This window comes from Lagopus muta, chromosome 9 (genome assembly GCF_023343835.1).
Source record: "Lagopus muta isolate bLagMut1 chromosome 9, bLagMut1 primary, whole genome shotgun sequence".
In the NCBI taxonomy this organism is placed as follows: Eukaryota; Metazoa; Chordata; class Aves; order Galliformes; family Phasianidae; genus Lagopus; species Lagopus muta.
In genome coordinates this window covers 355,253-380,079 of record NC_064441.1, presented here as the reverse complement: position 1 = coordinate 380,079, position 24,827 = coordinate 355,253, and the positions used below count along the sequence as shown (strand labels likewise).

General features: G+C 52.7%; 4 protein-coding genes across 5 annotated transcripts; 2 read left to right on the top strand and 2 right to left on the bottom strand.

Moving 5' to 3' along the window:
• Positions 1-1,527: 1,527 nt before the first annotated feature.
• Positions 1,528-6,262, top strand: SIAH2 (siah E3 ubiquitin protein ligase 2). Its single transcript, XM_048955169.1, has 2 exons — positions 1,528-1,926; positions 4,810-6,262. Exons 1-2 carry the CDS (start codon positions 1,528-1,530, stop codon positions 5,365-5,367), a joined length of 957 nt encoding a protein of 318 aa, XP_048811126.1. The 3' UTR covers positions 5,368-6,262.
• Positions 6,263-8,053: 1,791 nt separating this feature from the next.
• Positions 8,054-14,326, top strand: ERICH6 (glutamate rich 6). Of its 2 annotated transcripts, XM_048955166.1 has the most exons (12): positions 8,054-8,155; positions 8,308-8,428; positions 9,367-9,413; positions 9,499-9,615; positions 9,803-9,892; positions 9,975-10,132; positions 11,022-11,089; positions 11,630-11,787; positions 11,923-12,008; positions 12,831-12,983; positions 13,472-13,703; positions 13,835-14,326. In XM_048955166.1, the coding sequence occupies exons 2-12, from the start codon at positions 8,317-8,319 to the stop codon at positions 14,096-14,098; spliced, it is 1,485 nt and encodes a 494-aa protein (XP_048811123.1). In that variant the 5' UTR covers positions 8,054-8,155; positions 8,308-8,316; the 3' UTR covers positions 14,099-14,326. The 2 variants fall into 2 exon arrangements, with proteins under 2 accessions (XP_048811123.1, XP_048811124.1); XM_048955167.1 differs by lacking the exon at positions 8,054-8,155 and having other exon boundaries at positions 8,324-8,639.
• A 527-nt stretch (positions 14,327-14,853) lies between these two features.
• LOC125697840 (glucose-dependent insulinotropic receptor-like) lies at positions 14,854-15,807 on the bottom strand. Its single transcript, XM_048955491.1, has one exon. It carries the CDS (start codon positions 15,805-15,807, stop codon positions 14,854-14,856), a length of 954 nt encoding a protein of 317 aa, XP_048811448.1.
• A 3,635-nt stretch (positions 15,808-19,442) lies between these two features.
• Positions 19,443-24,770, bottom strand: SELENOT (selenoprotein T). The gene is made up of 6 exons (XM_048955215.1): positions 24,594-24,770; positions 24,319-24,429; positions 23,418-23,544; positions 21,922-22,009; positions 20,741-20,892; positions 19,443-20,168 (listed from the first exon to the last, which is right to left on the bottom strand). Exons 1-5 carry the CDS (start codon positions 24,737-24,739, stop codon positions 20,768-20,770), a joined length of 597 nt encoding a protein of 198 aa, XP_048811172.1. The 5' UTR covers positions 24,740-24,770; the 3' UTR covers positions 19,443-20,168; positions 20,741-20,767.
• Positions 24,771-24,827: the final 57 nt, after the last annotated feature.

The following is a 24,827-nucleotide window of genomic DNA, read 5'->3' as shown; positions in this document are numbered from 1 at the left end:
AGCTTCTGAAGTCTGAATGGCTCTGCAGCCCTTGTTGGCCATGTAACTCTAGAGGATGGAGCACGGCTGGAGCCGCCCCAGGTGCAAGCTCACCCCACACCACGGCTCATTTTGGCCTCTCCATGCTCACGACTTCAGTGCGTCTGAATGCACTGTGCATTGCTGAGTGGTTTCTCCAAGTACCAAAGGAAAAATAAAAGCAGAACTGCAGACAAGGGATTGTTCTCTGGTACCTCGGGCTGCGTCATGCAAGGCTCATTGGTGTTTCACAAGGAAGAGAGAAGGGGAATTCCGCTAACACTGCACCTTGTTTAACGCGAGTGCGAGCAGTGCCTTAATGGAACTCCTCACAGGGCCCGCAGCCACCAGTGAGTCACAGACGGCGCGCGCCCGAGGAGCGATAACAGCACCATTCTGGGAAGTGCTGCCACACCTCGGAGGAAAGCATTGCTCATTTAAGGACAAGAAGAGTCAAGTCACAAGCAGAACTCTTGGGAAAACGCTGTATGTCATCTGCCCGATTCACTGACGGGAAATAATCTCCATCCACAGCCCTGCTCATGGCCGCCCCGTCCGCTGAGCTGCTCAGCGGCACCACGCAGCGCTTTGCGCGCCCGGAACCGCATCCAAGCCCCGCAAGGGCAGTGTGCAAGCACAGCAGCCGGCACGGCAGCACGCAGCTACAGCCCCGGCGCTGCCTTCTTCAGCCCTGCGGGCAAATGAAAGGGGCGCGGGGACATTCCCATCCTCGGACTGTCCTCACTTCTCCACCGTTACCAAAACAGAATTAAAGCAGTGTTTTATTGTCAACGTTCTTTTATGCGGGGGATGAAAACGGCCCCACTTCTTCTACCCGACCTCCACCCCTAAGCAGCGCCGCAGCGCCTGCCACGGCGTTCTCGTCCGCGCACCGTTCCCGCACGGACCCATCTCTCATCGCTCCGTCTCGGTTCGGCTCCCCGCACCGCTCTCACGCACGCGTACGGGGAACCGCGCCGCTCCGCCACCGCTCGCGCTCAGCACGGCGGCTCAGCGCTCCGCACGAGGGCCGGCGCGGGCTGGCCGGGTTCGGGCCCGCGGCCAGGCGGGTAACGGCCCCCGTGGGCTTCCTCGGCCCCGCGGGGCGTCAGCGCCACCGGCGCCCGCTCCTCCCGGCGCGGCCGGACCCGGAGCACCGCATTCGGTTACCGCAACCCCGGGACGGTGCCGCCGCGCCGCATTGCCGTCCGGCAGCGCGGGGTGACGGGCGGGGAGCGCGGCGCGGAGCCCCGGCACGGGCCGCCGCCGACCGCCCCCGGGGCGCGCCCGCTCCGTCCCGGCACCGCCCATCCATGCCGGTCCGCAGCCCCCGCCGCCCCGCACCGCTCCCCGCCCGCGGAGCCGCCCCGCCCGCCGCCCGGAGCATGCTCGCTGCGGCGGGGCCGGGGCGGAGGCTGCGCGCGGCCGCCTCTTGCGTCAGCGGCGCGTTCCGAGCGGGCGCGTTGGGTCCCGAGGGCCGCGGCCCGATGGTGGCGGCCGCGCGGCGCCATGAGCCGCCCGTCCTCCGCCGGGCCCGGCGCTAGCAAACCCTGCGGCAAGCAGCCGCCGCCGCACGCCCCCGCCCCGGCCGCCGCCGCGCCCGCTCCCGCCGCCGCCGCCATCGCCGCGTCCGGCGCCGGTTCCTCCTCGGTGCCCGCCGCCGCCGTCCTCTCGGGGCCGGGCGGGCCGGTGTCCCCGCAGCATCACGAGCTGACCTCGCTGTTCGAGTGCCCCGTGTGCTTCGACTATGTGCTGCCGCCCATCCTGCAGTGCCAGGCCGGGCACCTGGTCTGCAAGCAATGCCGGCAGAAGCTGAGCCTCTGCCCCACCTGCCGGGGCTCGCTGACCCCCAGCATCAGGAACCTGGCCATGGAGAAGGTGGCCTCGGCCGTGCTCTTCCCCTGCAAGGTGAGCATGTGGGGTGTTGGGACGGGGGGACCCCCTTTCTCCCTGCTCACGGCCCCGCTCCTGATTAAGACGTATCAAAAACAACTCGTTGTTTTCTCTCATCGTTTAAATAAGTGCAAGTGGTAAATGTGCTCTGCAGTTATGAAGCTGACTTAATGCGGATGTAGGGTGGGAGGACATGGGGCTTCATCTCTGGGGAAAAAAACCTCGCTCTTCCCAGCTTCTGTGGGAGCAGCGATGCCCTGGATCCCGAGGGCTGGGACAGGGTTAGGGATACCTCCCCTAAGGAGGGTCCTTCTTCTGAGATCCTTTAACGTAGTCACCTCTGCCTGGACGTACTGCCTTGTTTGTGAATCTTCATGTGGTGCTGATCCTTCTGAAGAAAAGGAAATCCAGTGAGAATTCATTTCATCGTACTCTTTATGTTTTGCTCTGAGGGAAAAATGTGAGTCTTTCGGCACCCCACAGCCAGTGGTAACATTTTGCTTTTCCAAACCAGCAGGCATAGTGAGGCAGTGTATCCATCCAAAAGTCTCCAGTAGCATCAGGCCGAGCGCTGCCCCCTTCAGACAGGCGGCGGGGTGTAGGGAGAGGCACTCTGAGGCCTTGGACCACTGCTGCTGGGAGGGGAGAGCCGGCTGCCCGCAGCAGGGCAGGGATTCGGACTCTGAGCTCCGTTCCCAGCTCTGCTGCCGATTTCCCTTGCAGCTTCAGATGAGTTGCTTTAATCCTACATACAGCCTGTCTTCATTCACTGACTGAACGCCTTCAAGCTTAGCCAATGTTTTCAGAACGCTTTCAGGCATTCAGATAACCTGTAAAGGGAAGTGCAGGGTAACCTGAGTGAAGTGACATACATAGCAACAACACGGAATGCTAAGTCATTACGTGGTGATGGCTTCAGGGCTGCCTGCTTCCTCTTAGGACGGTGAATGTGGTGCAAAATAGTACTGTGAAAAAAAAGTACTTTAAAAAGTGGAACGCTAAGAGTGGGAGAAAGGCAATAAAAAAGCACGAGGCAGGCACATCAGCTCAGGTGTTAGTAATGAGCCAGCACTGCCTGTACCACGCACAGCCCTGCTCCCCTGCCTCAGGAAGGACACACTAGGAGTGGAAAAGGCAGGGCTGTCAATGAGATGGGCAGTATCGTATAACCTGCACACAGGGAAAGACCAACAGACTCTTTGGTTCCAATGAGGGTATGGTAAATGTCAGTGATGTGCCACGCAGCATGAAGGCAGCAAGTTTTCTCTGTTCTCAGAAGATCTGTAAGAGCCCCTTGCAAACCCAAAGCACTCAGTGAATCTGTTCACAATCTCCTGCTGTTGGTGGGGCTCACCAAACAAAACTAGCTGCCGTGTGTTCAGGAACAAACAAAAAGAGGGAGGTCACAGCAAAGGAAAAAACACAGCTATTTCCTCAGCACTCTTCCTTGTGTTCACCACTGGCCACTTTCTGAAGTGGGCTGACACTCTGTGCAGACGTTTGGTTTTGCCCATCCAGTAGCTTACACATTCTTACTGCTTTTCTAGCAGGGTTAGACTGAGAGCTGTTCTTCAGCACAGTGCAAAGTGATTGAAGTGCCAGCAGGGGTATGAAAGTGGGGCAAAAACAGCACAACAGTGAGAGTGGAAGCGTTGAATCCAGCAGCAGGGAGCATGCTGTGCATGGTGGGTTTCTGCCTGCAGCAGGAGGAGCCCTTGTTGCACCACAGCACACCTCTGCACTCCAGCTCACACGTGGATAAATCCTGTAGCAGAGGATTAAGCAGCAGAGCACACGTTATGGCTTATAAGGCAAGCTGCTGTAGAAGCACAAGGTCTCATTTCTGTCCCAGCGGTTGTAGCGCTGTGTTGCTGTGTGGGTGATTTGCCTGCAGTCTTTGAGCTGAAACTTCCTGTGCTTGCATTTAGCCCCAAAATATGCCTTTAAACTTTGGTGAATTCGGACTTTGTTTAGCTGAGCTTTTTTTAAAAAAAAGTCTGTCCATTGCATTTTGTTTCTTCCCCAAATATTGTTTTGTTACTTCAGACATTCTCTTTAGGGCAGCAAGCACGTAGACCTCACCTTGAGTCTTGGAGCAGAACGCCTGACCCAAAGGGGTGTCCTGCCTCCTGTAGGCTGTGACGGTGAGACTGCATTAGCAGGGTTGCAGAAATCTCTACAGCTGTCTGCAGACGGGGGGAGCTGTGCTCTTGGCAAGAGCAAAAAAGTGTTTCTCCTTGAAGGTAGTGAGGAAGCAATGTGTTCAGCGCAGACAGAAACTCAGTGTAGAAAAGGAAAAGCATCCCTGTTTGTTTAAAGCAGATTAACCTGCGGAGGTGCCCGATGACATTAAGAGCAGTCACGTGGTGCTCACTTGTGATTAGCTCTGTGCTCAGTGAAGAATCACCAGCTCTCTTTCTGCTCTTCTCAACCGCAGTGCTAAAACTTGGGGTCGTGGGTTTGAGTTTAATGGAAGCACGTCTGCTCTGTGATGACAATTACGCACATTTATTAAAAGCGTGCTGCTGGAGTAGCTGTTTGCTGAAACTGGCATCCCGTGTTCTTTTTAAAGAAAAGAAAAACCCATACCAGGACCACTTCAGCTGATGTGGGCTGATCAGGTCTAACTACAACTGCAGATGATCTACAACCCATCCTCGTGGTCCATTTCATCTAAGTGCTCGCATTTAAAAAGCAAGCAAAAACCAACAGGTGCAAAGTACAGGAAGAACCTGTTTTTAAGAGGAAACAAAACGAAGCACAGTTCTGAATCCAGCACTAAATAGAGGTGTCTCACATGAGATTTGCAGCAAAATGAGAGTTCTGGTCGGTCGCAGGTGGGAGCAGCGAGCACTGAGCTGGGTGCTTCCTGACGGATTGTGTTTGCTCTTTTCCCAGTATGCCACGACGGGCTGCTCGCTGACGCTCCACCACACAGAAAAGCCAGAACACGAAGACATCTGTGAGTATCGGCCCTACTCCTGCCCGTGCCCTGGTGCCTCCTGCAAGTGGCAGGGATCCCTGGAGGCCGTCATGTCCCACCTCATGCACGCCCACAAAAGCATCACCACCCTTCAGGGAGAAGACATCGTTTTTCTCGCCACGGACATTAACCTGCCGGGTGCTGTTGACTGGGTGATGATGCAGTCGTGCTTTGGTCACCACTTCATGCTGGTGCTGGAGAAACAAGAGAAGTACGAAGGTCACCAGCAGTTTTTTGCTATCGTGCTGCTCATCGGCACCCGTAAGCAAGCAGAGAACTTTGCGTACAGACTGGAGCTGAACGGCAACCGGCGCAGACTGACCTGGGAGGCCACCCCGCGCTCCATCCACGACGGGGTGAACGCTGCCATAGTCAACAGTGACTGCCTCGTTTTTGATACCGCTATAGCACACCTTTTTGCTGACAATGGGAACCTCGGAATTAATGTGACCATTTCCACGTGTTGTCCGTGATAGATTTGTGTAGTAGTGAAACGTCGGCTGTCTGGGCACAGTGCTTTATGTTACTGAGAATTTTCTTTCTGTTCTGGGTTTTTTAGATGCTGTTCTGCTATGTCTTTGTGTAAGTTAAGGTTCCTAACTAGCCAACGTTTGTAAGTTTGGAGAGAAGAGGAACAAGTATGTCCTGTAAGTAATATAAGCAAGGAGAGGTTTTTTAAATTCTTGGGTGCCTTAGGAAGATTTTCCCCACACATAGACACCTTTTTAAATATAATTAATTTTAAAAAAAAGAGTGCTTCCATTGGACACGTGGCTTGAGGGGTGTGAAGGACTGCATTCCTGTTTAGAGTGCACCTAGAAACCCTTTCAAGCAGGAAAACAGACTTGCTCTCACCAGTGAACTTCAGGACTCTTTATAAGGTGGGAAAAGAAGAAAATCCAAGCAGCTTATCACAAGAGAAGAGAGGTACTTCAGCGTTGCTATTCCACTTCCTGCTGCCTTATTTAAAAGGATGGGCACTGGATCATTTGCTGCCTTTATAAAAGAAGAGGGGGAAGGGAAGACTGGAGGACTGGGGTGAAGCCCAGCAGGTCTCAGAGCATGGGAATTGCTGGCTCTGGTCTGTGTCGGGATGTAAGGGAGTCCTGCGCGTGGCACGGCCGCTCTCAGCCAGGTCCTGGCGATGGCAGAGGGCACACAGCGTAATATTCCCAGATAGCTAGAGCCAATAATGCAGAAATATATTCAGGCTGTCCACGTGCAGCTTCCCTTGGAGACATGCTTGGTCATTGTAAAAGATTAGAATAATACAGCAAGAGCTTTATGGCCAGTGTCATGTCATTTGCTATTTAACTTTTGTTGCCATATTTACTTTTATTTTGTAATAAATATTTTGCTAAAACAACACCATGCTGTCCTGCTGCACCAGGCCCCGCTGCCAGCCCTGCTGCTGTGGAGCACATGGGGCTGCTGCTGGGAAACCCACACTGAAACCAGTGTGCCATTGGGGGGGTTGGTGCTGCCTGCACGTCACCTCTGCTAGCAGGAGCCTTCTCTCAGAGTCACTCACAAAACCCACGAGCTCTGCATGTCTTGGCCGAGCAGTGAGGTGACACACAGCCCAGTAACCTGGAGGCAGTAAGCCTCACAGTAGTGGAAAACTACGTGTAAAAGGGCAGATGGAGTTTGGTGTGAATAATACCCAGGGAGGAACGCTGCTCCCAGCCAGATGTGTTCAGGGAAGAGATCTCTGGAGTCACAGCACAAAGCCCCATGTGAATGCCAGGCAGTGCTGGGCAGCTGTCCACAGAAAAGCACAGGAGAAACACAAGAAAAGCATCAGGGATGGGAGGCTTGCTCTGTCCTTGAGAGTTTGGAAATGGTTGTGGAAAAAACCTCCCAAGGAATTACTCTAATCTTTTTGTATCCAGTTCCTATGAGATGCTATGTTGGATCTCATTTGCACTGTGCTGGCAGAACTCCAGCATCGGCCGGGTGAACTCATTTATTCCTGCTTAAGCAGGATCAAAGTCAGGCCCTGGCTCTGATGGGAGCTAACACCTGTGCCTTTAGCAGGATGCGTTAAGCACAAATTCCCAAGAGTTTAATTCATTTTCCCATATCTCAGCAGCATTTATAGTGGAAAACAATTTTGCTTACCAAAAATTTGTGTTGGGTCTTAACAGCTTTTTGTGTAAAACAACACTCTAAAGCAAGTCATTATTGTAGCAGGATTCATGGCATGGAATTAATTACCCAACGCTGTTTGTAACCCACATCAGATAATTCAACATTATTTCACTGTGGTTTCCTCTACCGTTCAGTTCCTCTGATGGAACAGAAATTCGTATTGTATTTTACAAAAAACAAAACCAACCAAAAAAAAAAAAAAAAAAAAACCAAAAAAAAACAAAAAAAAAAACACCAAACCCTGCAACATGGAGCATCTTTTCCTATAGCTGATAAAACTGAATTTAGAAGGTGTACCTCACGTGGTGCAGCCAGGAAGTGACGTGTTGCCCCATCAGTTCAGCAGATGTGCTGGCAGCATTGGTTCTGACACCCAGCCCAGGTGCTCCAGCTCCCCTGCCGGCACCATCCAAGGCCACGGGAGGCAGGCAGGTGCTGGCATGGGGCAGCCGCACAGCTGTGGGGTCATGGAACCTTCTCACTATACGCTAAAACATCACTGGGGCTGTCTCCAATTTGTTTACAAGACTCCTGACAGCAAACAAAGCCTTCTGACTTTGGAACTGACTGAAACACACCCAGGTAAAAATCTACCCGTGTTGACCAGCAACACCAGTGCTGGCCGGGCGTGCCAGCAGGGAGACCGCTCTGCGTCACCAGCCATCCCCACGTCATGGCAGAACCAACACCCCACGTCACGGCAGGCCCGGCACGCAGCACGGCAGCACCGGCAGGCCATCCCGGCAGGGCCCCGGGCGGTACCGGCAGCAGGAGCGGTGCCCGGGAAGGGTTTTTCCATTGACGCGACGCACCGCTGGCAGTCCTTCCCAGAGCATCCTCCGCTCTGAGCACCAACGCAGAAGCCGCAGGTGCCTCCGCTCCGCTCCGCGCGGCAGAGCAGCGCCGCCCCGCGAGTCTCCGCGGCCTCCCCGCACCACGCGCCGCGCCACCGCCCCGCGTCGCCACGGAGACCGCACGCGGCGCCGCAACGGCCGAGACCGAGCGGGACCGAGCGGCAGCTGCTCGGACGGCCGCCGGGCGGAGGAGGCGGGGAGCGGTGCGGGACCGGGCGCCGTTCTCCCCAAGAGCTCCCGCGCGTCCACCCGCTCGGTAACGAGCCGGGGCCGAGCAGCGCCTCCGTGTGCGCGCCGCCTGCCTTTCTGCTCGCACACGTCGGGAAAAGTTTGGCGTAACGCGATGTTGTTGTAAGGCGGTTTCTTGGAAGCCGTTGCGCGGGACTAACACGCGGCTTTCTGCCTCAGACAGCGGACATGGAAGTGCCCGACGGCGTCGGCGCCAGTGCCGCGCAAAAGCCACCGGGAAGGTCACCGCCGCAGCAGCCAGAAGCGAGCCGGCTCCAGGACCGCGCCTGCAGAGAACCACGTAAGAACAGCCGGCGGGCCGTGCCGGACGCTCCTCCTGCAGCTCCGTCCCGCACACCGGCAGCCCCGCTACGGCTGCGGGACAGCGCGCGGGGCGGGGGAACGCCCTGCCAGCCCGCGGCACAGCACGACGGAGCCTTGGGGGAGGCGCTTCGGGCCTCGGAAGGCAGCTCGCAATACGGCAGCCCTTCTCCTTCTCCTGCCCAGCTGAGGTGCGCGGCCTGGGATCAGAGCCGGCCCCACTCGCTGGCCAAGGCAGCAGAACACAGCAGTGCCAGGTTCTGTCTGGTCCCTGATCCTCTGGGCGTTCCCTTCAGGCAGGCAGGCCTCTGAGGAGACAGGCGGCTCCTCGGGGGCTCTGTGGGTGGTCACGCTCCGTGGCACAGCGTGACTGCAGAGAATGGTAACTGCATCTCCTTAAAGTGCAGTTTCACCAGGCTCACAAACCAGCAGCCGAGCCCATCAGCCCTCTGACTGCCCACACAGCTCCACAGCGCTGCATTCCGCTCCCTGCCCAGTGCGTTCCCCGCAGCCCCGACAGCTCAGGCAGGCAGGAACATCACCCCATCCCATCCAAATACACATCCTAATTTTTTCCTCTTTTCTGAAAAGGATTTAGAAGGGCAGTGGCAGATGCCTGACCACAAGACATTCCCTGCTGCCTCACAGGCTGAAGCCCCTCCTTGCACACACGCAGCACGGGCTGCACCTAGAGATGCAGAAAACGGTGTCCTGCCCGCTCCTTCCCCTCAGCACCACAGGGCCAGGGAACGTTCCCCCAGGTGTAGTGATGCCAGACAGGCACTGCGTCCCTGGCCCCAAGCAGCAGGCCGCCCCTGAGCTGCTGGGGCCCAGCACGGTCCCCCCAGAAGGCCACGGAAGGCCTCAAGGAACACGGCCGTGCTGCGCAGCTGCTCTCAGCAGTGCTCTTGCCTGCAGCTCCACCAGGAGAGCCCAGCAGACTGGACATCATGTGTGCCACGGAGGTAAAGACTATTCAGTCCCTGCAGCAATGCATTTATGGTTTTTCCTTGAACAAAGCTGTGATTCCACACTCTTTCCCTCTCCCAGTTCCTAGAGGATTTTGTGGAGCTGCTGGCACAGCCGCTGCGCACGCTGCCTGCCGTCGGCCCGCCAGCTGTGCTGGCCTACAGACCTGAGGTGCTGCGGGGCCACCTGCGGGCCGAGGTGGGTCCCTGCTGGGTGCTCTTTGGTTAATTCCTGGGAACCAATATCGTGCCAAGATATCACAGACACACGGCTAAGCACTATTACACATTTCACAACACTGTGTTTTGAGCAGCGCTACCTCCCCAAGATAAAACAAGGATCTGTGTGCTGATACATTCTTTCTGTCATCCTGCCTCCACTTTAGGCAGAGGAGGACTGTGCTCCCAAGTGTGAGTACTGCGGAAGCCTGCTGAGGCCGTTCCCTTCCTTCGAAGACATTTGCCCTCCACCACAGGTTATGGAGCAGTGAGCAGGAGGAAGATGAGGGGCCGGCCCTGGGGAGCCCTGCTGCAGTGACACTGCTCTCTGCCTTCCAGAAGTTCTGCTGCAAACGCAATCAAGACCTCTACGAGTTCATTGTAAATGAGAGGAAGAAACATGAAAGTGCTTGGAACGGCCCTATTTCTATAGACTCTCACAAGCCCCATGGCAGTGAAGCTGAAAGACACCTGGCAAAGGAGAGAGCGTACCAGAGGTACCATGCTGGCTGCAGGCTTAGCTGGGGATAGTTTGGATAGGGAACAGGCTACTCTGGAGGGAAAAGAAGTGCTAAGAAAATGAGACTACGGCAAGAGGTAATGAAACTTTTTAAAAGCTAGGCAATACGTGCTCATATTCCAACTGGTCCCCCTCAGCTTTTCTCTTACCAACCTAGACGCAGGTAGGGCCCAAAATGTAATTGCAGCTGTGGCAGGGACAATATTTAGGTCTTGTTTTTGCCCCAGGTGCCAAAGCAATACATGAATTTGTATTTCTCTATTTTGCTGCTCAAACCGTGGCACATTTGAATTCAAATCCACAGAAGTCAAACACACTCAGCCAAGACTCGGGCTGAGCTCTCTAGCAGGAGGCACAAAGTTCATACAGGCATTCTACCCTAAGGCACAACGACACAGCACACCTGGAAATAAACTGTTAGCTTCCCTGTAGGCAGTCCTATGGCGTGAGTACCTCGTATTACATGCAGAGCATCAACCAAAGCCACTGTTGGACATTGTCATGTTTATAAGGCAGAAGAGCAGCGAAAATATCCCTGGCTGGTACCTCTCATTCAGCTAGTGGGCAGCACTGCTTTCACATAAAATCTCCATGTACAGTCCATCACATTGTTTAGCTCTGCTATCAGTGTGATTCCATTGCAATCACAGGGTGTTTTCACTGAAATCTCTGTGTGGGAGCAATTTGTTTCTCCTGAGATAGTATTGTACTGGTGATATGCCATTGCTTCTAATAGTTATTTGCAATTATAGGAGTAGAGATGAAAACAGGTTCAGAAACTTGGATTTCCATTGCAAGTCTACCCAGTACCCACCCACTTCTGAAGAGGGATATGAAATACCTCTCATGAACACTTCTCTTTCCAGGCAGCAGGAAAGACAACTGGCCAGACAGTTAGCCTTCCTGGCAGCTGAGCCGAGAACTGCAGCTGAATGTGAGTTTGCGTTTCTTTTAAGTTTTTGTCTGCTTGTTACAACAGTGAATTTTATGCAATTGCTTGCCTCTAACACTCTCTAATTGAATAGGAGGAAGTATGCAGCAATGTCTCAGTTCATTGTCCAGTGTCCAATCCCATTAAATTAGATGCTACTATATTAAATAATCTCACGTGAAAAAAAAAAAAGCAGTTCCAGTGACTTTCATTACTGACACTTAAACATTTCAGCTGAGACGCATAGAAATTGAACTTACAGAGTAATAAGTTGCTAAAGCCAAGGCTTGAGAGGTAGAAGCTGCCAGAATAGCGGTGATCTATGTTTTAACTAACAAAATGAACATTCTGCAAATTCCCATCTCAGGCTGTGAGTGACTGAGCAGTTTTTCAGATCTAGTGAATAAAACCAAAATAATTTGGATTAAGAACAGACAAACTGGATTTCAACCATAGGTATTTGTTCACAAAGGATGCCAAGGCAATAAGGCTGCAGAGCTGCCAGCCCTACTCAAACACACAAAGCCTCCTTTTGCTCCCCAGGTCCAGCACACCTTGGCACCATTTCCTACCTGCTTTCTCAGGAGCCACCATCTCTGACGGGCTGGACGCTGATGCCTGAAGAGAGAGCAGCAGAGCTCGAGGAGGAGCCCATCTCCTACAGCATCACCTGCTGCGACTTCACTGTTATGGGTGCAAGGGCAAGTGGCTGCTGCCAGAGGAGACGGCTGCACCTGGCTCATGTCATGCTGCAGGGCCCTCTACTGCTGCTGTTAAAGGGGAGGCTGGGTGCAGGGCTGCAGCTACCCATTTCATCATTTCTTTTCCAATCTTAGGTAGCGAAGAATGAATTGTTGGAGAAATACTACAATCACGGAGGGAAGTTTCTTACCATGCTCCCAGATGGAACAGCACAGTTATTGTATCCTTTATGGGGCTCATTTGCCCACAACAGACCAGGCTGTAACAACAACAGCTTTCAGTATGTTCTATAATGCTGCATAATGGGGTTGCTTGGTTTACCACTTTACAATCCAAAAAAAGCATCAGGGAAAAAGCTTACAGAGAATCACATTCCTTCAGATCAGCCTGCAACTTCGAGGCAGGAAGGGCATCTGTGTGCTCAGTGCTCAGTGAAGGAACACACCAGCCTGGCTGGGGACAGCTCTGCTCTGCCCTCCAGCTGCCTACATCCCAGGGCTGCTGCCATTTGTGGTGGTGGAGAATGACAAAGTGCCTCAAATGCATGCACTCCCAGCAGTGAGCCATGTTGGAGATGCAAGGTGTGAGGTGCAAAAGAACCACTGTTTGGATATGTTCATGTTAGTTAGGGGCCAAAGCCATTTTTTCCCTCTGGTTGTTCCTTTTTTTTTTTTTTTTCCTTTGTGAGAATGGGACCTGCCCCTGTTTTCTCTATCCTTGTTCATGTTAAGCTCAATTCTTCCCTTTGCCAGGCTTCTGCTTTCAATCCTAAGATTCTATAAATGTGTTTTTAAGGTTTATAAGAAATTCTGCTTGGATTGTTGCTTAAAAAACCAACAAAGTGCATTTTTTGTCTGTGCACAGAGAACATTCATGTAGGGAAGGACTTTGGTCCTTCCCCAGTAGGACTGCAGCACACCACCGTTCTGCCTGCAGCACCGTAACCCAGGCAGTGCGTCAGTCTGTGCACTGAGATACGTGGTATGCAATAACCAATGAACCAGGCACACAGAGGAGTTATGCACACCTTATCTGATGGTAGCTATCCATCTGGAAACCTGGCAGTCATCGTTGTACGAGAGAAAAAGCGGTTTGTTTGCATAGTGCAGGAAGACAAGGAAAGTAACACTGAGATACAGGCAGTATTTGCATCCAACGGCAGGAGCACCTGCTACCACCCGCACGGCACTGTGTGGTACGTTGGTGTCAGACAGCAGCTTTGTTCCCACTGCATGTTTTCAAAGATCATAAAGGCTGTTTTTATCAGCACTCCAAAATTAAAAGGCAAACACACGATAGGGGAGATGTGATCTACAGGGAGAGGACACGTGTTTTATAGACTCACCAATGCCACTGGGAAAAAGCAGACACACAGCAGTGCTGAGCTGATGCAGCATGGCCTTGTTGCTGGAAATTCTGTGAAGGCAGGACACCTTGGCTGGGAGGTGCTCAGGACACAACGAAGATTAATATTTCCTCTTTCCCTGTTTCCTCTTCTCACACTCCAAGGGCTGTGCCCTGCTGTGTGCTGGGGTGTCAGGCCCAAATGTGTGCCACAGCTTGGTGAACACTATGTGAGGTCCTGTATGTGCTGAGCCCTGAGCGAGGTCCTGTCCCCTGGGCTGCTGAGGACAGCAGTCACAGGGTGCACCCCTCGCTGTGGAGTGTTGGTCTTTCTCTTAGGATAACGATGAATGCTAAAGGAGGGCAGTGCCTGGACCGGGCAGGCAACAGGGTGAGGAGGTGGACGTGGCCAAGCAGCACAGCATCATCAGGACCTTGTGCCCCACTGAGCCCCATCTTCCTCTCCCTGAACCTGCACGTGGGGGTCAGGATCATGGGCCAGGATAAGATCACAGTTTCCTTCCTTGCCATGGGACAACAAGCAAAATTCAACGTGGGAACAAAAGTGCAGGTATTTCTTACATGCACAGCCAGCTGCAAGCAGGGCAGCCAGGGAATATTCCTTACCCGTGGGGGTGCCCCTGCGTTGCCCCAGCCTTGGTCCTGCTTCCAAAGCAGCTCTGATGCCCTCTTCTCTCCCAGGTCAGCCAGGCTGGCGAGCTGCATGCCCTCCCCAAGCTGAATGAGGATGAGCTCCTGCTGCTAGCCTTGCGGGTGAGGATCCTGCGGCTCATCGATAAGCTGCGCAGCTGCCTGAACTTCCCTTCCAATGAGCAATGGGACAAAATGAAGCCACCAGTGTACCTTGTCACACAGACTTTAAAGATCTTGTACCTTTGCACAACTTCTGACATAAGCGAAGAGCTGTGCAGCTCAGTCAGGGCAATAGTAAATGCTCCAGTCTGAGCAGCATGTGTGGTGTGAAGCAAAGTGAGTTGAGCCGGCCAAGACAGAGAATTCTGATGCCACAGTGTTGGCAGGCACTGATCCCGGTGCCCCACAGCCCTGCCTGCTGTTGGCCAAGGGCACTGCAGTCCAGGGGCCATCCTGCTGATGGAACAGCTCAGGGTGGGGTGCAGCCAGCAATGGGTCACGTTGTGTCAGCTTGTGGTGAGGAGCGCCTTAGCTGGGAGGTTTTGTGCAGGGCATAATGACTGTGTGTCTGATGTGAGAGCACTGCTTGTCAGCATGCTCCGTTCTGTCTCCCAGCAGCAGCCGGCTTGGGCTGAGCACTCATTTCAGTCCATAAATTTGGCACAAAGATAAAAGCAAACAGCTGAGGCACAGCCTGTGACAAGGGTAGGGGGAAGGGGTGTTTTGAGGCCACAGCATGGCACTGCTGCACTCAGCAGCACTCACAAAGGGCACAGTGCAGGCACTGTCCACATTTCCCTGTTGGGAGCACTGCTGTCTGGCCAGCTGCAGGCACAGCACTGCACAGCACACAGCAGTTCTCCCATTCTTAGGGGATAAGAGGCCTCAGTTGAACCAAAGCAACCAACAACCCCAGCAGCATTTGCTCAGGTGCAGGGGCAGCGGGCGGTGAGCAGCCCCTGGCATAACATGAATGGCTGCTCTGGGGGGATCTGCTTGCAGCCACATCGAGCACCACTGTCCCACTGCAGGCCCTGCAGCTATGGGGGTGATGGGATGCAGACCCCTCACAGCCAAGATGACCTGGGCCAGCTCCCACCACTCATGGTGTGGATGCTGGAGGCCACGGGCTGCACTCGGCCTCTCCGCCTGCAGCCGAGCAGTTTAGCGAGGTGGCTGCGGATGTCTCTGCTGTGCAGGGCATAGATGAGAGGGTTGAGGAGGGAGTTGGTCTCACCCAGGATGAACAGCACGTCCTTGAGTGTGTCAGGCAGGTCACAGGAGCGGCAGGCAGCTTGCACGGTGGCCCCAACCAGGTATGGGCCCCAAGAGAGCCCGAAGCCGACGAGGACAAAGAGCACAGTGCGCAGCGCCTTGAAGTGGCGCAGGCGGGCGCGGAGGGGCCTGGGCTGGGCGCAGGAGTGAGGCGACCGTGTGTGCTGTGCATAGGCAATGCTGCACACTGAGACGTGTAGGCACAGCAGCACTAGCAGGGATGGAGCAAAGACACTGAAGCAGAGGGTGTAGAGGTACTCACTCCTGGTCACAGAGAGCAGCCTACAGTAGCCCGTGTAGTTGCTTTGCTGAAGGGAGGGAAAAATGAGAGGCGAGTGCCCAAGGAGGAAGGCGAGCATCCAGAGGAACATGAGGGAGAGGGCCACAGGTGCTTTCTTCGGAAGCATGTGGTAGGAGAGTGGCAGCCTCACTGCCAGGTACCTGTCCAGGGAGATGAGCAGCAGCGTCAGGATGGAGCCGATGCACGGCGTCATGCTCAGGGAGATGCGCAGGAGGCAGAAGGACTTGCTGCGGTCAAAGTCCCCATCCAGAACATCATCCAGGGCCTCAGTGATGCACATTACACCCACCAGCAGGTCGGCGGTGGCCAGGTTGAGCACATAGATGTAGCCAGAGCCTGGATGCTTCCTCAGCAGCTGGCAGACAGCCACGATCACCAGCAGGTTGGCAGGGGGGATGAGGCAGCTGAGCAGCACGTGCGGCACAGTGCACAGCATGCTGACCATGCTCCCTGCTGCAGCCCCAGCAGAGGAGCCCTGCAGCAAGATGTGTGGCTGAGCTGGTGAGAGGGGGCAGAAGTGCCAGCCCCACACTGGCCACAGACACCTACGTCAGTCCTCTAAAAGGCACTCCATCCATTCCAGAAGACCTCTGCAACCATCCCAGATGCTGCCTGTTGCCGGTGGCATTTTCAGCACTCCCAGCCTCACCACTTCCCATCAGATTTCGCTCCACACCCAGGAGGATGCACCCAGAGGTGCCAGATGGCTGACACTCCCACCCATGGTGGGCAGGGAGGAGCGCTGTGGGCCGGGCTCCCGGCACCGTGACACAGGACGAGGAGTGGCTTCACCAAACAAAGCCGAGGCAGGCTGATGGCTGCTGTACAGGCACCTGTGGTCAGCGTGGTCAGGAGCATGGTGCAGGGCAGACGGAGCCAGGGCAACAGAAACACTGTTCTTGTAGGCTGCACCAGCACTGCAAGGCCACCAGCTGCATGCAGCTTCTGGCATGGGGACAACGTGCAGCCTCCAGACCGCGGCCATGGGCGGGAGCACGTGGGAATGGGGCAACGGCAAAAACGCGAGGACCTCTGGTGCCTCAACCAACGCAATTGCTTCCTGGCAGCCTCAAACCAGGCCTGCCATTTTGCAGAGTAGGATGTTAGACCCTAAGTATATGCTTCTGCTGAGGCATTTGCAAAAGAGAGAACAACAGAAGAGGCAGCTTTCTTGGGTTGCTGTGCTGCAGCAGTTCCTGTGCCCGTGCTGCCGAGTGCTGCAATCTTTCCTGCACCATGACTGAGAAGCAGCCATGGCCCCAGGGCAGCTCTGAGGCCATGGGAATCATGGGAGCACCACAGACACTGAGAGTGCAGCAATACCTGGACGGTCCTTCTCTGTCCCACACTTGATCAGGTTCTCCTGGCTACGGGTCAGAAAACACGTATCAAATCAATTTCTACTATACACCCAGCTGTAAATGGAGCACCAGTAAGTCGCACAGTAGATGAGTTAAAAAAAAAAATTAAATCTAATCTATGTCAAATTAGGCTCGGATGAGCATACTATACTCATTAAGTTTTGTGCTTATAACAGGTTTAGAAATGAAGACCACCCGTCCAAGGCAGACATTGCCTGCAAGCTCCTGCTAATGAGCAGCACGATGGCTCTGCTAACAGCTCTGCAAACACTGGGGCCGCAGCCAGGCCGTCACACACCGCACCCTGAGCCTCATCCCAGGGCAGTGTAAGCTGCTCCTATTCTCTGTGTTTCCATACCTGTACTCAGCAATGCAAAGGTGCTTCTGTCTTCCCCAACCCACATGGGTCACAGCAGCTCCACCACCTGTACGTCACTTTCCTTTGTGTTTAACAAGCCGAGCTCAACAAGCTTGAATCTGCCTAATCATTATTTCATATCCAGTTTGGATGTGTTGAAATTGATCTCAAGGGCTCAAATACAGCTTATTTACATAAATGGGTCTTTACACCTTCATTTTAAAATCAGTAAATAGCACTATCCAGGAGAGGAGAGCTTGAAGCTGTGAATTTAACACCAGGACATCCTGTTACCAGCCCACAGTGCTGCTCATGGGACCTTTCCCACACAACAAAGACACACTTGGCATGGCGATCCAAGGAAGAGAAATCCTGAAAGGATTTCAGGATTACAGAGCACAGAAAAGGATACAGAAATGCCCGTGCTGGGTGTTTTTCTAAGTCTGGGATGCTGGAAGGGGTGAATGGGAAACAGCGCTTGCTCACACTCAGTATGCATGCACACAGCCCTTGGATGCTGCTGGAGGCTGTTAGCAGGCTTGGGATGCCCGCTGCCAGAGCCAAGCACAAGGAAGCACTGAGTTCAGCCTGAACCAGCCCTCCTGGTTAAAGCACCCCAATATTACACTGTCAGCTGGTGTCTGGTCCCCAGAACGTATTGCTCCCTTTAGTGACTATCACGGCTCTTTTCTTCCATTTCACTGTTCAGTTTTTCAGGAGGCAGTGATCAACAAACAGCATTCACGGACCCGGTCCCTCCATTAAACCAGATCTACTCAGTGGACCCTGCAGCCCAGAGCAACTGAAGGAGGACTGGAACACAGGTCAGCCTGCGTCCCTCAATGAGAAGCCAAGGCTGAGCGTCTGGCACATTTAACAAACATCAGCAAAGGTTCTCACATTCCTAACCCCAACACTTCATTATGTGATTTTGCTCAGATGAAAGGAGCAATATTGCGGGCAGCGAACAGGTCGTGGGCATCACCACGGTGACAGGAAAAGAAGCTCATGGAAAATCACAGCCTAGCAACACATCCATGCACGTAGTTGCTTTGTGTGATCTGTCTTAGGGCTATAACCAATGAGAAACTAAAAACTCTATCCACACTAGAAATTTTGACTTATCTATTTCAGGAGAGCTAAAAAAACAATTTCATCATAGACTCAAACAGGTTCATGTTTAATGATTTAATGGTTGTGATTAGCAACACCTTTATAGCAACTGACAGAGTGTATTCTTTCAGTTGGATGGACAGTGTCAGGGTTACTCAAAACCTTACTTAAATGCCTCCATAAATCCTGAGGAGGGCCAGACCAGTGACTGCTGTCCTTGTTGCATCTCGTCTGATTTACTGCCCCAGCACACAGCTCTTCCCCCCCCCCATCAAAGGGCAGTGTACGATAAGGAGGACCCAGGAAGCACACAAGTAGCTTTACAAGGGGTGTGAAACTGTAGTTTGGAGCAAGGACAAGAAGCAGGAGGATGAGACATCTGTACCTCCACAAGGTGAGACCGTGAGCATCCTGGGAGCTCATAGCTTGACTGCCAGCAGCTCTGCAGTTTTCATAGAACCTCTAAGATCCCCAAGCCCAACCCATCCCACCACGCCACCGACCGTATCCCTCAGCACATCTCCACAGTTACTGAACAACTCCAGGGACGGCAACTCCACCCCCTGGGCAGCAACGCCAGTTCCTGGCAGCTCTCACAGGACAAGATGGCCATAACAGGGGTCACAAAAGCAGCCAGAGCAGGACCTGCAGTTCCAGCAGCTCAACCCTGGCAGAGAACCAAGTGCACCATGGCCAGGAGAGGCCTCAGCTCCATCCTGGGGGGTCTGGGCTAGAGTTGCAGCGACCACGGTTTAGTGCACATGGTGGCAACGGGTTAATGATTGCACCAGATGATCTTAGTGGTCTTTCCCAGCCTTAATGATTCTATGACTACAGCCCCAGAATGGCACCTGACACCGACAGGCTTGCCTTGGCCCTTCAGGAACCGCTGCATCACCCAACATCCTCCGCACCCTTCAGAGCTGCATCGCGCAAGCCGCCCCCCCGCACAGCGCAGCTCTCATGCTGAGCAGCGCCGCGCTGCGCCCGGCCTCAGGCTGCACACAGCCCACGGGCACCTGCTGCAGCCCAGCAGCAAAAGGCAGCACCAGGCGCTTCTGCAAACACTGCTGCATTTCCATGGAAAAACAGCTGGGCACCAAACCCTAACAGAGCAAGGCTGCGGAAAGGGGCTGAGACGAGACAACCAACACACCACACCACTAACGGCTTTGGGAAGTGGACTTTTTATGCATTTCTCAGTTACAGTTCTAAGAACATCGTCACCATCAGCGACTCACGAGGTACTTCACACAGTCAATGAGAACTCTTTATTTCAATTCCATTTCCTATTTCTGTTTTGGACAGTACAAAGTCCCAGCTTTTAAACTCTTCAGAATGGCCACGGGAAAACCTCTCAAGCTGGCCAACATCACTTGAAAAGCGGCTGACTAATTTTTACTGAATTCACAAAACGATGCAATTACTCTGAATATAATTTCGTTCACATAATTTAGAATATAAAGCACTGTTCAACTCTGCCATATATTTTGAAAAATATACAAACCTGCTTTTACCACATCAGAGATATCTGACAGGCGGCTGTCAATTACTTAACAGTTTAGGACAACATCAGACGTTCCTGTAACTTCATTTTAAACTACAAAAAGAACATAAATCCATATAAAATACAACAGATTAAACAAACTTTTTCCAAGGGAAAATCAGGTATCAACTCAATCTGCCACCGCGTGAAACATGAATACAAAATAAGTTACAATTAGTAATGCCTGCATTGTTGAGCTATGAACTGGTCGAATGAAATCTTAAAAAAACTATACAGTATTATTGCACCCCATGAATGTGCAGTATCTGGAAACACGCCAGCACTGAAAGAGGTCTTTCATTATGGTTTTTTCAGGAGGCACAACATGACTGCGAGAGAAGCATCCAGTCTGTACCAACAGCAAGCTGTCTTCAGTACAGGCCTTCATTGGTCCGAGACACGCGGCCCTGGAAATCACCGCTTAATGCCTGCAAACAGAGACACAGCAGCACCATCAGCAACACGCCGCGGTTAGCTCAGTCAGACCTCACAAAAGGGCACGTCTGCAGAAGTCAGAAATCAGTGATACCTCTTACTTCCTGCACTGGCACTGCCCAAGTAACAATCGCTCTGAACCCTCTCCCCGTTCCACAGAGCTGCACGATTATCAGTGGAGGGCGAGATCCATCGGGCAGGAATGTGGGCTTAGTGGTCAGCAGTCTGAGCTCTGAGCAAAGAGGAACAGCACAGCAAGCCCTGGTTACAGAGCATGGTTTCCTACAAAGAGTGAAGCTGCCTGAAGTTCCTGGGCAGTGCTCAGACTTCTCCAAACCAAAGCACACCTCCACGTGCCAGGTAACCACCATTCTGCAGAAGGTGGATCGTTAAACAGAGCTCCAGAGGAAGCCTGTGAAGGTGCCTGAACACAGCCAGGTCATTCACCGCTGCAGGTGGGACCAACTGAAAATTCCTAGTGCTTTTTTAACACTTTTAAATGAACAAACATCAAAACCAATTCACGTCTGAGTCAAGGGCCACCGGTGACCGGCGCAAGACTTACAAGAAGTTTCAGTGCTGATAGATGAGGCTATGATCGATGGTGAGGCATTGACTCCATGTGCACATTGAGCTTCATTTCATTATCAAGAATTTGTACAAGCTGCTGCATGGAAGGAAGATGGCCAGACTCTAGCTTAGACCACACTGGAACATCTATCACAAAACACAGGAAGGGAGAAAGCACAATTACACTGAGAAAGTCAGAAACTTGTCAGGCTACATTAAACACAACATTTACAAGACCGAGGAAGCTACGCAGGCCGGTACTACTTTATGCTGGAATATCTGCCTCGACAGTGCTTCAGGTCTTTGGATAGACTGCAATACAAACCAAGAGTCTAGTGCCTCTGTTTAGGAGTCCATCGTATGAATTCAGCGATGGAAAATATCCATTCCTGTGAACAGAATGTCTAAAAACGCAACAGTGAGTGGTGGGATAGCATTCCAAGTCTCTAAACCAGAGCCCCAGGAAGGCTCTGCTACCAATTCAAATCTGAGATTTAGGACCAAGTTCATCTGCTCTGACACAGCGTGGTCACTCTTTACAAAGGTTCTGCAGAATACAGCTTGACTCAGAAACTAATACACTGAAATGCAGCTTGCACCATTATAAACTGAGAAACAAACACTGAGCTAGACAGACTCATACCTACAGCCTGAAAAATTCTGCACTCCAGCACGCTTATATAATCTCTGAAACCACAGAATTACTTGAAGGCAGAAGATCCACAGACTCTCAATCTGAGAAATCATACTGCTGTCCCCTGCTAATGGAAATTCTGGGAATACCAGTAGCTTCACTGTGACTGAAAGTCTAAGCCTTATTATAAAACAGGATAGGGAAAGCAACTAATGAACTGCTTCCCCAGTTGCTGACTTCTCCCTTAATGCACACTGCAAGCAAAGAAAACATAATACAGTTACTCCATGTGACCAAATATTCCCTTAAATATGTTTTTTTTTCATTTTTAAATAGATGTAATTAACGTAAGTATAAATTGCATTATAGGACATACATGATTTTCATCAGTCATTACACCATCTGAAGCTTCAAAATGGAAGGCACTGCCACACACATCACATTTCACAGCACCGCCCCCCGCTCCTCCTGACAGCAGCTCTCACAGATCTGAGTGTATACATGCAGCACAATGACCCCAGAGAAGGAACTTCTCATCTCACCATTCAAAGTTATTTCAAATGCACCCGTTGACATACACTGGTTCTCAATCATGTTGCTCAGGAAGAAAACCATCATACAAGCATAAACCTGGAAGAGAACAGAGAGAATCCCAGACACTTTGGCCATGTAAGTCACAGCTTATTTTCTTCACTTGTAACAAGTGCTGCACATGTACATACAGCCCTGAACTTCCCTTTGCCACTTTATCATGTAGCTTTAGGGTGGCACAGCAATCTTCCTTTCATCTTCCTTTTTTGCAAAGATTCTGCACACGATCTTCCCAAGACAGACATCAAAATAGCTCTGAAATCACCCAGCTCATAATTCAACGAGGCAAAGTTCCACCCTCCTGCCTCCTTCCTACTCACATCTTTGCCCACCTTAGCAGCCTGTCTGCAGAAGCACACGGCTAAGGCAGCACTTGCAGCACTATGAGGGAACACTGCAGGAGCTGTCCCTACAAGTTGCTGTCATTTTCAGAGCAACACTCAGATTTAACACTGACAGTAGGGACTAGACAAGGCTAAATTTCTTCTGTTTGTGCTAACAGCAACCTGGAGCATTTCTTTAGAAGTGATCATTTAGAATTGTCTCTGTCGTAGTGTCTCAGGATGAAATGATGCAATCCTCAGAAGCACATCATCTCTAATGCCTTTTCCATGTACATTCACGCTGCTTGCTGCAATGCCCATGGGGTTAGCATGGGGGACATTCATTGCTCAGACCATCACAGGAGTACAGCAACCAGCCCAGCTCAGCCCTGCTCTTAGTCAGTGTAATCAAGCAGGATACATTACAACTTCTGTATGTTCCAACTGGCTCACGACAGCCTCACCACACTGGGTAGCTGCTTCCGTGCCTGCACCAGCAGAATATGTAAAGGTTATCAAATTTAATACTGCTTTTGCTTAGTAAAACAAATCTGGAATAAGGTTATTCTAAATCAGAGCACGATGACATGAATCCGTTAGCATCACCAGCACTGACTCACAGGGGTATTCATCCCACAAGGGACAGTCTGCCATGCCCAAGTATGTTCTGCAAAAAAACCCATAGAATTTCAGTTTGATTTTTCTAGCCGTGAAATTGCACACCTAATTCATTTCAAAATCTGATGAAAGCAGCAACTGCAAAACAGTCATAAGACAACAGAGAAAGGAAGCGGCAGCTTTAGCAATACCAGCATGACACTCTACCTGAGCCATTAATAAATAAACAAATGTGTAAATAAAACCACAGTGCTCTTAGTAACTGCAGCCTTCCTTCAGCAACCCATGCTGCATCTTTACCAGCAATGCTGACAACAGATACCCCTCTGCAGCATCACCAGCTTGGAAAAATGCTAGGAATCAAACCAAAAGCTATGGAAGCCCGAGGGCTCTGCTGAGATCAGCGTATGAAAGTTAGGTCAGTGACAGCACTCAGTTCCCCACAGCATTCTTGCAAATCCATTCTGACATTACTTTTCAAAAACAGAAGACAGTCTGCAGTTTACCTTGTTTTCTTGGCCCCACTGCCAGATGCTTGGAGCTTGCATGCCAAAGAAAGCAAATGGATCCTTGCCGACAATTATTAAGCCTATTAATACTAGCTTGAAGACAGACAGGAAGGATGCTATGTGCCTATTAAAAGACAACAAACAAAAGCGACTTAGAAGGTTCCCGGTTATGCTTCATCACACAACTGCTACGATTTGCCTCATTAGAATGGTTTCCATAATGTGCCACCGTGTTTCAGAGGAAAGATAAAACTTTTCAAGTAGGCTTACATGTCCGTAAATAATTTATGTAGCCCAAAAAAGCAGCACATCCTCACATCCTCAGGACACAGCCAGTGGCATCCCAGAGGCAGGTGTGCATTTTTTTCTAACCAGACCTCAAACAGAAGCCTGCTTTCAGTTCACACGTGCTTAAAGCAAACGGTACGTTTTGTACCTAAACGAAGCTGCCCCACGTTACAGACACACAGCTGAAATGCAACATGAGGACAGTTTTACGGCTTCCCGAACTCTGCAGTTCTGCACAGGAGTGAGATCTACGACCAGAAAGCAATTAACATCGCTGTTTTCTACCTGGCACCCTTCCAAACATCATCACCGTTACGGCAATTAGGTCAGGAAACGTTCACGAGCTGCCGCACGAACCGCGGCCCGTCTCCCGCCCGCACGGCCGCGGCAGCAGCGGCACACGCGCATTTTCCGCGCTGCGCTTCAGAGCCCGGGCCACAGCGGCAACGACGCGAATGTACGTGCAGGTCCTCCGCGACGAAGAGCCGCAAAGCGCCGGATGGATGCGGCGCGGCGGAAGGCGCGCAGCCGCACGGCGCGAACGGACACGCCGCCACCCGGCGAGCCGGGCGCACGTAGCGGGAAGGCGAGCGGGATCAGCGGCGCTTACCTGTAGATGGGCTGCGGCAGGTAGTTCTCCCCCTCGATGCGGATGTCGGGGTACCGCTGGCTGATGACCCGCATGTACTCCTCAAACACCCGCCGGTATCCTCAGGACACGCTGCAGACGGAGAGGCGCCATCACGGGGCGGCCCGCAGCGCTCCGTCCCGCCACCCGCCCCCCCCGGCACCGCCGCCACCCCGCGCCGGAGCCACCGCCCGCCCCCACGGCCCGGCCAGCAGACGCCGAGCCCGCCCGGCGCCGCCATCTTGCGGCGCGCTCACCAGATCTGGAACTTGAGCAGCGGGCCGGTGGCGTAGGCCATGCGCAGCTTCTTTGCCGGCAGGCCGCCCTGCTCCGCCGAGCCGCCCGGCCCCGCCAGCGCCGCCAGCAGCAGCAGCAGCCCGAGCCCCGGCCCGGCCGCCCGCATCGCGCCCGCCTCACACCAAGGTCACGCGAGCGCCGCGCACTCCGCGCATGCGCCGCCCCGCCCCGAGCCGCCCGCGAAGCGCGGCCCT